General features: G+C 32.3%; 2 protein-coding genes across 2 annotated transcripts; both read right to left on the bottom strand.

The window, feature by feature from the left end:
* Window positions 1–1,566: 1,566 nt before the first annotated feature.
* Window positions 1,567–2,441, bottom strand: EV154DRAFT_494600 (synaptobrevin-domain-containing protein). The gene is made up of 4 exons (XM_051599921.1): window positions 2,169–2,441; window positions 1,974–2,105; window positions 1,887–1,906; window positions 1,567–1,810 (listed from the first exon to the last, which is right to left on the bottom strand). The coding sequence occupies exons 1-4, from the start codon at window positions 2,341–2,343 to the stop codon at window positions 1,796–1,798; spliced, it is 342 nt and encodes a 113-aa protein (XP_051462106.1). The 5' UTR covers window positions 2,344–2,441; the 3' UTR covers window positions 1,567–1,795.
* A 6,600-nt stretch (window positions 2,442–9,041) lies between these two features.
* EV154DRAFT_494619 (uncharacterized protein) lies at window positions 9,042–11,462 on the bottom strand. Its single transcript, XM_051599922.1, has 11 exons — window positions 11,444–11,462; window positions 11,254–11,369; window positions 10,841–11,192; window positions 10,713–10,775; window positions 10,530–10,653; window positions 10,213–10,462; window positions 10,081–10,149; window positions 9,919–10,023; window positions 9,553–9,848; window positions 9,184–9,497; window positions 9,042–9,107 (listed from the first exon to the last, which is right to left on the bottom strand). Exons 2-11 carry the CDS (start codon window positions 11,342–11,344, stop codon window positions 9,092–9,094), a joined length of 1,680 nt encoding a protein of 559 aa, XP_051462107.1. The 5' UTR covers window positions 11,345–11,369; window positions 11,444–11,462; the 3' UTR covers window positions 9,042–9,091.
* Window positions 11,463–11,809: the final 347 nt, after the last annotated feature.

Consider the following 11,809-nt stretch of genomic DNA (forward strand, 5'->3'; position numbering starts at 1 on the left):
CCCAATTATGATTAAGGTACTACAGGCTGCTATAATTTTATATGAATATTTTAAATATAAAACAACGAATATATATTGCATTGTGGTGACCTAGCAAGGCTATAGCATATTACAGCTAACAAAGGTTTATCCGTGCTGATATCATTTGCGCCATAAGCTTAACACCAAATGTTATACCAAGAACTATTAAGATATTATATCACAAGACTAATTTAGTACGTCTGAGAAATACGTAAGATTTAGTTTAAAACAAAGAGAGTTAAGAAGACTTAACATTTATTAGAACAAGACTAAATTGGTGACTATGTAACAATCGTATACATTTTTGGTCAAGATAGCACTAGAGATATGAACACAGCAGACAGTCTTTTATATAAATACTCGTATAATTTATTTATTAATAAAGACATCTTATAAACAGTCCCAAACTAATGTAGTATTTTTATAATTTTACTTCATCTTAAAACACAATATACATAATATGCTTTCTTTATGGTGTGTTCCAAATCAAAATATTGCCCTACGATGTCAAACCTTAATTCGAACTCAGGAGAGAAATTACTTGAAGCCATAATTTGCATATAAAAAGGACCTTTGCTTTTACTCATGACAATCTCCCAAACCTTTAATAAAGGAATGAAGAGTCCCATTTCATATTCTGTTTATAAACATTTAAAAAACTTTATATACGAAATTATAGCACTGTCATTTAAAACTTTGAAATCACAGTCTTTGGATTGGATGTTGCGCAGAACATTTGTACATCCAGTCAAACAATAAGGTTGTCGCCATCTATTATATAGACTCGATTATTCTTTATCCTGTAGCTATAGGATTCTTGTGACAGTGGATTAGTAATTGCATTAATCTTTCTTGAGTCCGGCTTTAAAGCACGTCCTCTAGTACATTTTCTTAATTATGTTTCTTTGGTTGCTGATCACTTGAGCTGCCTCTTTAATTTCCTATCAACTTTGGTGGCAGTCCTATGATATGGTGATGATGTTAAATTTAAATCTGTGCTTTATAATAATTCTGCACATGATGCTTAACGTTAATCAAAAAGTGAGTGGCATCAGTACACATTTTGTGGCATCTGGATATAGGTTGTTTGGAATCGTATCGGAAGAACTTCTGTTAATCCGCTTTGTTTTTAAATAGTGGGACAAGAGTAATTTAAATTTTTTTTTTTTTTTTTTGGTTTATACTGTGAAGCTGTTGCTACTAAAATATTCGTAACCTCAAAACAACAATTTTAATACACAACTTTGGGATTGTTTTACACAGTGAGCTCAATAGCGACAGTAATATAGAAATGCTAGTGATAATTTTTAAATTTGATTGTGCATGAAACAGCCAGTTGGAGCTTTTACTAATTTAATGAGAGAATTGAAAGGGCATTATATGCATGCAAATGTAGTAATGCATACATTATCAAATTTAGTTCTTACTGACCCATAGACAGGCAGTACTTTTGGGAAAAAAATCTAAATATTCTGTAGCACAATCTATTCTTATTATAGATATCAAACTTAATTCATTTTAACTTTTTCGAGTTACACATATCAGTGGTAAAGGATTCTCATATGATTCTAAGCCTTCAAAAAGGACATTGTACAAAGTATTTTGATTGTAACCCAATCAACTTGTCTTGAAGTTTTCAGTTCTAAAAAATTAACCATTTGTCGTATAGTTACCGTCGCATTTTATTTAAGACACAAAAAAGTTAACAGTGGGGTATATGTATTCTGCCAAAAATACCATAATTTATTGGCCTGATTGTCTCAGCCGTGTTAGACTATGGCGAGGTTGTCTTTGTTTGTTTAAATTTCGAATTAATTACCTGAGCCACATTCATTTTATTTTTAGTTTTATTTTTTATTTTTTACCTGTGTAGCCACAATTGAACCTGATACACAATAAATAGAAAGGTTATTACGGCACTATTTATCATGTCATAAAAAATTGTCTATTACCTATGATTATGCCAAGAATGACCAAGATAGTCACAGCAATGATAATCTTCCACCTAAAATTCTTCCACCACATTCTCTTTCTCACTTTATTAGCTCCTCCATGAAAAACGGCCGCAGCATCATGCATGTTTCCTATTAAACTAGAAAGATAAGCATATATATTATTTACATGCTGTTTCGCTTTTCAGTTATTACGGGATTTGTCTTCGAGGTCCCCAATCCTTTCGCCTCTTTGCATGATCTTGTCAATGTTTTCTTGCATGATACCAACAACTTCATCGACTTGTTTTTGCACTTGATCCGTCTTATTAGTTCCTTCACGATGTTTGTTGGGGATAAAGGGGTCATAAGGTTCAGACCTATTCTGCATTGTTAGTCTGACTCATTTTTTTTAAAAAAAAATTCAGGTACATTATGAAAAAAGCTAGTTTGAGTATGAGGAAGAGAAAAAAAAAAGAGAAAAAAAAAGTAAAATATTGTACACTCCAAGCTTCAAACACCCTTTATTAAACAATAAAATTATTTGTCGCACAAAAGCCTCAGACTACAAAGCCCATCTGTATCACAACTAAAAAAGAAATTACTGGATGTAGAGTTCTTAAAATATTTTTTAAAGACAACTGTCGTACCCTCTTTTCATCTTGATTCAGCTTATGAAAGCCCTCGTTACTTTTAGTTTTTTGTCAATAAATAGTCTATCAACGGTATTTACGTTGTAAGATAGGAATACTCAATAGTTATACTATCCCTTCATAGCTCACGAAAATCTCTCCGTCCTTTTTGCTCCTTTTGTTTAGATCCTAATGGATCCACCTTGCCCCGCATAGTCATGCCCCATTGTTTTAAACTCAAGAATGGACAGTGAAAATAATTTTGCTTTGATTGTTTTCCTTTAATCTCTGTTATTGGGATATTAGATCCATATTTGTACCGAGAATTGTTGAGTGTAATTGTCCTGTTCTTCAAAAGAAAAAGAAAAATATTTTGAGACATCAAGATCATGAGCCTTTTTTTTGTGAAATATAACACCACAAGCCAAGTACTAATTGAAAAATGGCTGTTTTATCGGCATTTTTAAAAAAAATGTACCTTCAAAAGTTCCAAAATGATAAAAAAGTGAATGCTGCATTTTTATAGGAAAAGCAAAATTTACTACAATGCATCTAAATTTGTAAGATTCAAAACAGTAAAATGTCAAGTCCGATTCCTCACTATTTGATGAATGGTTATACCTAATAAGAGGACTCACAAACTAAAACGTTGCCTATAGTTTATACGAAAGTTAGTTTTTATTTTGTGTTATGAAATGCTGAAGTGCTTCAATAATAGTAACATAAGCATATTTTTTTTTATTAGAACATTAAATGTCATATATAAGTACATTTTAATCTGTGCCCTAATAAAGTATCTTTTCGAAAAAATAAACATTCGGATAGTATCCAATAAAGACAAAGTTAAGTGAAAGAAGAAAACAAGCGAATAGGAAAATTTGAGGTATGTCGTATTTGGGTACGATCCACTTAAAGAATAATTAAGCAAATCGTCTAAATAAATAAACTATGAAATTGAAACAACCTTTGATGTTGCATATCAGCATACGCTTGTATACTGCTATACAACTTCTCCTACTTCGAGTACATACTTCTATATAAAAGATTGCATGATTGGCCTAAATACGATACACGAATGACAGTTGGATACAGAATGCTATACCACTGAGTTACGATATCACCGATCGAGAAGAGAAACTTCTCAGATCAATCAAGAATTATAAGAAAGAGAAACTTAATATTAATAGTTCTCTCAATGGATTAGCTACCCAGAGAGAGAATAGAACAGCTATTAATATAAATGGTTCATTTACTTATATATTGATATAATTATACTGCTGATAAAGAGTATAAAGAAATAGTGTATGAATTAATGGATACCTAGCTTCTACAACCAAATATACAAATATCGATAAGACATTTTATATTTGGGATCGTAATTTATTCATTACAAAGATAATGAATAAATGATCAACTATTATGTTCTATTGCCAATTACACTTGACAAACAAGTATGCATCTTTTACAGTAACCGTTGCATGATCTGATAAATAAGTGTCTCGTAATACTAAAGATTTATTAGCATACTCATGCTCCCGATCCACTGATATGGGACAACGTTATCTGGAAACAATTCTAACGAGTAGTATCCATTTAATCCAAGGCGGGAAACAAAGTATAGATCTATTCCAAAACCAGAAAGGTTGACTCATCATTAAAACTCAGGAGAGTTGTGCAATATAAAAAGGATCAATTATTTCATAGCAGCAGAGTTCTTTTAGTCTATTTTTACCCCTAATAAAAATATACTTTTATCTCATTACTTTTCTATGTAATATTTTGTCAAATACCACAATTTTTTTAATGAAGTTGTAACAAGAACTATCTGCTGCTGCTGCTCCCATCCTGGTGTCTCTCAAGAACTGGCTCCTACCTCCTATGAACTACGCATGGAAAATGCTCGTCAAAACTTTTCTGTCTCCAACGTTTCTGAAGCCTCATCATCTGTAAAAATCAGAAGATGTTGGTACCAATGGTTATCATAGTTACTGTGTTGTGAAAAAGAAATTTTCACATCTGTCAATCAGAAAGATTGATAAGGTTTCTATTTAAAAAAAAAAAACAAAACAAAAATCTTCCGACGAATTGGACGAAGATGAAATTAAAAATTCACTATTCGAACGAATAAACAAAATTTAAATAAAACAAAAACATGTATAGACATGGCAATAAAATTAGCTTTAACTACGACCATCTTAAAATTCACATGGCATATGTAATTAGCAACAAAAACAATCAATAATTAACAGGGTCTTTGGACATTGAGAAGAACGGGAAAATCAAGAAGGTACAAAAATAATTTTTTTTTTTACTTCAAGCCCAGTTCCAAAAATAAAACTGACAATAATTTTGATGATAGATTTTCATGACCGTACGGAAGGAAATCTGGAAGATATATTTCACATCATTACAAATAAAAATAAATAAATAATAATAATAAATAAAACGATGAAGCTATGTCATTAAACAATGAGCTTATCCCTAAAGAAAATACAAAAAATCTTATGTTACAATTGACGAATACAATAGGACGGGAAAAGGATGAAAATTCACCCATTCTCCGCTTACCATAAAACAACAAAAATTTAATGAGCATACTCAATACTGATGCTACTATATCTTTAATCAAAGAAGCGTATGATTACAAAGATGAAAAACAAAAATAAATTAAAAATAAAAAGACACCGTTGAACAATAGTGTACTTGCTCTAGGTACTCTAGCAGGTGTTAATAAGAATTTATCCTTGATCTATTTTGGTATAACCATTCCTTTAGAAGTCAGTTGTAAAGGAAGACCAATCTTCAAAGCATAAATTTAAAAATCGTCAAAGTGACAATGAATACAATCCCTACTCTTACCGATAGAGATTTGCTTTCTAAACTTGATAATTATATTAAAAATGGCACACATAATTTCGATAAACAAAAAAAGAAATTATTACCGTGATACGGTAGATGACACTATGTATAACAAACGTAGCACAATCTGTTCCATAACTAAAAATCTTAATATTATCCAAGAAAAATATCCATAAAATAAGGTAGCTGTTTATTTAAAGACACTCCCTAACCAAATGGCACTCACTGATCCATACCCCCATCACATACGCTTCATTAACTGTGATAAGGGATCAAATAAAAAATGGCTAAACAATACAAAAACATCGAACTTGCAAAATCAAGCCGTCGTAATAGTCCATTCACATCAATACAAACTTAAAATGGTATTGATAAAAAACACGAAGTAAAGGATTTCGGTAGATACCCGTAAAATTAACATACTTCTGGAGGATGTCTCTTACCTTAAGATATACTTGAGTAATGACATCTTTAATTCATTAAAAGAAACCAAATTTATATCTATATTTGATAGCTGTATAGCATTTCACAAATCAAAAATCAACAAGGATGATCAACGTAAATTATCTTTGGCCTTAAAAAATTAAAATTTAATTCTACAGAGGTACTTGTCTAACACAAGTTATCACTGACAAAACAAAAAACCGAAAAAAAGAGATTATCAAATATATTGGTTATGCATTTAAAGCATTACATCCAAATCAACGTAGTTATGGTGTAATTAAAAAGAAACTATTCACTCCAACTACAGGATTAACCCAATCTTATAAATTTATACATGGTTTCAAACCATTTACATGTTGTAATGACCATATAAGTCTTCAATACGTATGTAAGAATGAACATATATCCATTTGATGATGTGATATATGTAACGTATTTTATCTTTTCCTCATATGAATGTGGTTTGGATCCTTGACGTTAAAAACATCATAAGTGATAAACTTTCTAAATTATTCCTCACATCTGTGATTATATTCTTGGATCGTTGAAACATATGAAATCCAAACTGCTTAATAAAAGGAAACCCTTGAAAACAAGCATAATGATAACATGCATAAAGCATACGAACACGATTTTATAAAATCAAAGGATATTAACTTTAAACGTCTACCGACTTTTACACAATATTCCTGTTCTATAAAAAATGATCAATGATACGAATAATCATGTGGGATTACACCCTTGATCGACTAATACAAAGAAAAAAACGTAATCCATCAGACCATTATACTGTTACACAACAGCATGGCACTCTACTGGATCTTTATGGACCGTCCCGGTTACCATTCCCAATAACACTTATATCTTAACCCTGTGGGATATCGCAACTAGATTTATCATCTTATGCCCTATTCCATTTAAATCAGCCAAAATGCTTGATAACAAAATAAAACCCATCTTCTCTCATCGGATACCCGCGCATAATAAAACGTGATCGTGGTACAGAGTGGAAGTATCAAATATTTGACATAATATGTGAAGCAACGTAAATCGACAAGCGGTTATCTACGGCTTAACACACCTCCAGTCATCATGACGCTGAACGAAAGATTCAGAGTTGTACAAAAAACGTACTGTCCAAATTAATCCAAGGTGTATTAGAGGCTGATTGAGATATTAAAGTCAACTCGGTACAACTGAGGATCAAATATAAGGTGTCAAATTGTTTAAATACATGTCCCTTTCATCCAAATGTCAAATGACTATCCATTGTTCTACGATCCAGAAAAAGGTATCGATCCAATGCATAATGATGAACTGATCCTAAGGATAGAACGTACATCCAATATCGTTTTCTTGCTATCAAAGAACGTATTGAAACACATAATCAGATAATGAAGAATCGATCTGATAAGATTGAATTTCCTGTCGGAAGCTTCATTGTTGTAGAAAAATAAAGGTTTCTGAAAGTCGCTCTTTACAAGTGTACGAAAGTGCCTCTGCGATACTTTTCAAAAAGAAAAACACGGCAATTATACTCTTCATGCTGAACGGGTTTAGTCATGCCACACAATTATATTCCCTCTAAATCAAACTGGTCTTCCAAGATTCATTCGTTTTCAAAGAAGAAATCTACGAATTCGATACTATTGTGAATCTACAAGGTGAGACTGGTGATCGTCTCTATTCTGACGATGGGAAACTTTCTCATTTAAACACGACAATTGGATTCGGTAACGAACTTTACTGATCTTCAGACTGTCTTCATGTACTCAAAATGGGTAACAGGTCCTGTACCTAACAAAATGAAGAATCAGTACCTAATAACACGTTCAAAACAACGGTTGCAAATCTTCCTACTTTTGATCAAAAATGAAACAAGAATTCGTTTCGTGAAAATGAATAATCTAAAAACTCGAACTGATTCCAATAATCGCGTGTTCCATAAAACTAGCACTAGGACAAAGCCTAACGCTTATAAATCTACTCATGTTTCATTCCATCGAGGCATTCGTTTAAATCAGAACAGATTTAACCTTGCCGCTGACTCTGTTCATGTTGTAAGAAAAAATAAAAAAAAATAAAGGAGGATTCCTTAATCCCCTACAACAAACAATAATTTTTTTTTTTTTTTTTGGTATACAGTACGTCACAAACTCAAAAATGGGTGACACGACGACTGCACTGATAAAATTTACAATACACATATAAGTAAAACACTTATTATACCTCAAATACGTCTACTTCTATTTATCGCCACTTGAAAATCACAGAATGTTGAATTTTACAAGACGGCTAGAGGGGGGCTATGTCGTATTTGGGTACGATACACTTAAAGAATAATTAAGCAAATCGTCTAAATAAATAAACTATGAAATTAAAACAACCTTTGATGTTGCATATCAGCATACGCTTGTATACTGCTATACAACTTCTCCTACTTCGAGTACATACTTCTATATAAAAGATTGCATGATTGGCCTAAATACGATATACGAATGACAGTTGGATACAGAATGCTATACCACTGAGTTACGATATCACCGATCGAGAAGAGAAACTTCTCAGATCAATCAAGAATTATAAGAAAGAGAAACTTAATATTAATAGTTCTCTCAATGGATTAGCTACCCAGAGAGAGAATAGAACAGCTATTAATATAAATGGTTCATTTACTTATATATTGATATAATTATACTGCTGATAAAGAGTATAAAGAAATAGTGTATGAATTAATGGATACCTAGCTTCTACAACCAAATATACAAATATCGATAAGACATTTTATATTTGGGATCGTAATTTATTCATTACAAAGATAATGAATAAATGATCAACTATTATGTTCTATTGCCAATTACACTTGACAAACAAGTATGCATCTTTTACAGTAACCGTTGCATGATCTGATAAATAAGTGTCTCGTAATACTAAAGATTTATTAGCATACTCATGCTCCCGATCCACTGATATGGGACAACGTTATCTGGAAACAATTCTAACGAGTAGTATCCATTTAATCCAAGGCGGGAAACAAAGTATAGATCTATTCCAAAACCAGAAAGGTTGACTCATCATTAAAACTCAGGAGAGTTGTGCAATATAAAAAGGATCAATTATTTCATAGCAGCAGAGTTCTTTTAGTCTATTTTTACCCTAATAAAAATATACTTTTATCTCATTACTTTTCTATGTAATATTTTGTCAAATACCACAAGGTAATTTTTTATTCGTCTTATTATTAATAAACATAGGCTGATCAATTATGCTAAGAGTCTTAAGCACCTCCATCAGGTTTTTGTGCTAGCTGAATGACATTTACGCCAGGTAAAATATTCTCTCCAAAAGCATGAGGTCTTTGTAATTTATCGTTATGTACCATTGTATTACCACCTGAGCTAATATGGTTAGAGGATTGAAGTGGATATCCACCCTCTCCCGTTGAGTTAGTAGGATCTTCTACATACTTTTTATCGATTTCATCCCAATTCACTTCCATAAGTGGTTCGTTCCTTTGGTGCATTCCCTTCTCTTCAATTGCGAGTCTTTTTTTTTCGGCTTTTCTCTTTCTGATCAAACAAAAATAAATAATGGTTGCTACAACTCCAACCTTAAATATATTATTTTAGCTTAAAGTGGCTGATGTAATTATACATATAACTTACTACTGCTGCACCAACTGCAATACCCACGATAGCCCCTGTGCTTAATTTAGAATTTGTAGAAAGTTTTGCTTCGCCAGTCGAGTTGCTATATGTAGATTCGTCAGCTGACTTGGTATTTGTAGATTCGTCAACCGAAGTGGAATTTGTATTAGGCATAACTGCGGCAGACACATATTTTTCAAGCCAAGTAACCTTTAAAGGATTTGAAACATTCAGCGTCAACAAAGGAAGAATCGGGTTTTCATTAGTATCAATTCCAAATAAGATAAACACCGTATCATTATCTACAACAACAGCTAACATTATATAAATACTATTTTTAGAATTCTGATCCTTTTCTGCTTTTGCTGTTATGTGAGGTTATACCTGAGTGTTTTGTTCTAATTAAAATCGGGTTGCTTTTGGCTTCGATTGATTGCCGAGTCCACTGGAAAGTGTCAAGATTTAAGGTAAAGCAGTAATCGGATCGAACTAAAATAATTTTAAAGAATAAGTATATGACAGTATGTGCTACTCTTATAGCCTCACCTTGAATTGGTTGATTTACTAAATTGCTATTGCCCCCATACAACAATACGTCTCTCTTATTAGGCCCGACTATTGTAAAAGTGTAACGATCGTTAATTTAAAATAAAGGCTGTTATCTTATAAAAAACATACTTAATGTAGTACTATGACCCATTCTTTCGATCGGTTCAGTTCCACTGAGTGTTTGCGTCCCCCATTCTCCTTTTGTTACATCAAATGTCATACTTTTATTAAAAGTAAATTGTTCATTTATAACGCTTGGTGGTGTTTGATATCTACCACCAAAATAAAAAATACGGCTGGTTTTGGAGTCGTAAATTGATGTTTGACATCTCGATAATATACCCGGCTTATTAGTTTGGGTTGGATAAACTGACCAGGGCTACAAGAATTATTTTGTAAGTTAAAAAAAAGGGGGATGGTTAATGAACAATTTTGAAAAAACATACGTTTGACGGGTTACTAATATCCAAAAATGTTAAGCTGGTAAATCCAAAATATCCAACATTGGCAACATTATCAAGAAAATCAGATATGTTCACACCTGGCACAACATAATTTGTACCAAAGTTACTGTTAGATTGACTGTTAGTACTTAAGGCTTTAAAAAAATTTGTGGGCAATTAACTTACGCCTGAAGGCCACCATATAATGCAACCCCGTGATCAGGAATGTATGATGCAGCTGCAAAGTAACTGAAAAAAGGTTGTATCAGTTGTGGCACTGAAACAATTATGATCATACATTCTAATTTACTTACATTTCTCTGACACCATACGGTTCTTCCGTGTAATCCGGATATCCTTGCCATGATACAGTTTCTCCATTAAAAGCTAACATCTGGGAAGCAAGTTTTGTGCTCCCACTTTCTCCACCACCGAGAAGTAACATGGTTTTTTCATCCGGTAATGAAACAGTTGCTATTCCACTTCTTCCTCTAATATCCAAGCCATTTGTTATTGGGGCAACGGTGACCCAATGGTTAGTGAACTCATCTGCTGTAATTCCACTACTATTAAATATATCAAGCATGACTGTACTAGTCCCTGCTATGCTGTTGACTTGTGCTTTGCCACCAAAACAATATATTTTTCTGTTTAGATATCCACAGGCTAATAAATATATTTAGTAAATATAATACTAACATAAAAGAGTGTAAAATCGTGGCCATACATGCTTCTGTTTTGGCTTCAACAGCCTGTGCTTTAGCATGACTAACACTAATCAGAAATAAAAACGTAGCTACTTTATAGGAAAGTAGCATTTTAAGGAACTGTTTCGCAGAAAAACTGAAAAGTTATTTTAGGTATTTATAACAAAAATTTTAATACTTGGAGTGTAACGTGAATATGAAATCTCGTACTTTTTTTTGTGAATGTAAAAATATATCTTATAATCGAAAGAGCACAACTACAAACTTTACATGTTTCGCTTAAAAATGACCTTATTTGAGTCCTATATATAAGTAAATACTAATACTGTATTCGATTAAAAAAGGATTTAGGCTAAGCAATGATACCGCGTAGTACAGCACACAGTTCATAGTCACATTGGTAAAAAGAGGATATTTTTAAAGTACAAAAGCTAGGCTCCGCTTCATCTAAGACTACAGATTAGTATATCAACTGTTCTATACCTCTTACGTATTAATGAGTATATAAATCCGTGTTACTTCTATCCCTCGTCAATTGAAAGTTTACATTTTCTATGAGGCAGTAGCCATTTGTGA

Source organism: Mucor mucedo (assembly GCF_025094135.1).
Source record: "Mucor mucedo strain NRRL 3635 chromosome Unknown EV154scaffold_9, whole genome shotgun sequence".
Lineage (NCBI taxonomy): Eukaryota > Fungi > Mucoromycota > Mucoromycetes > Mucorales > Mucoraceae > Mucor > Mucor mucedo.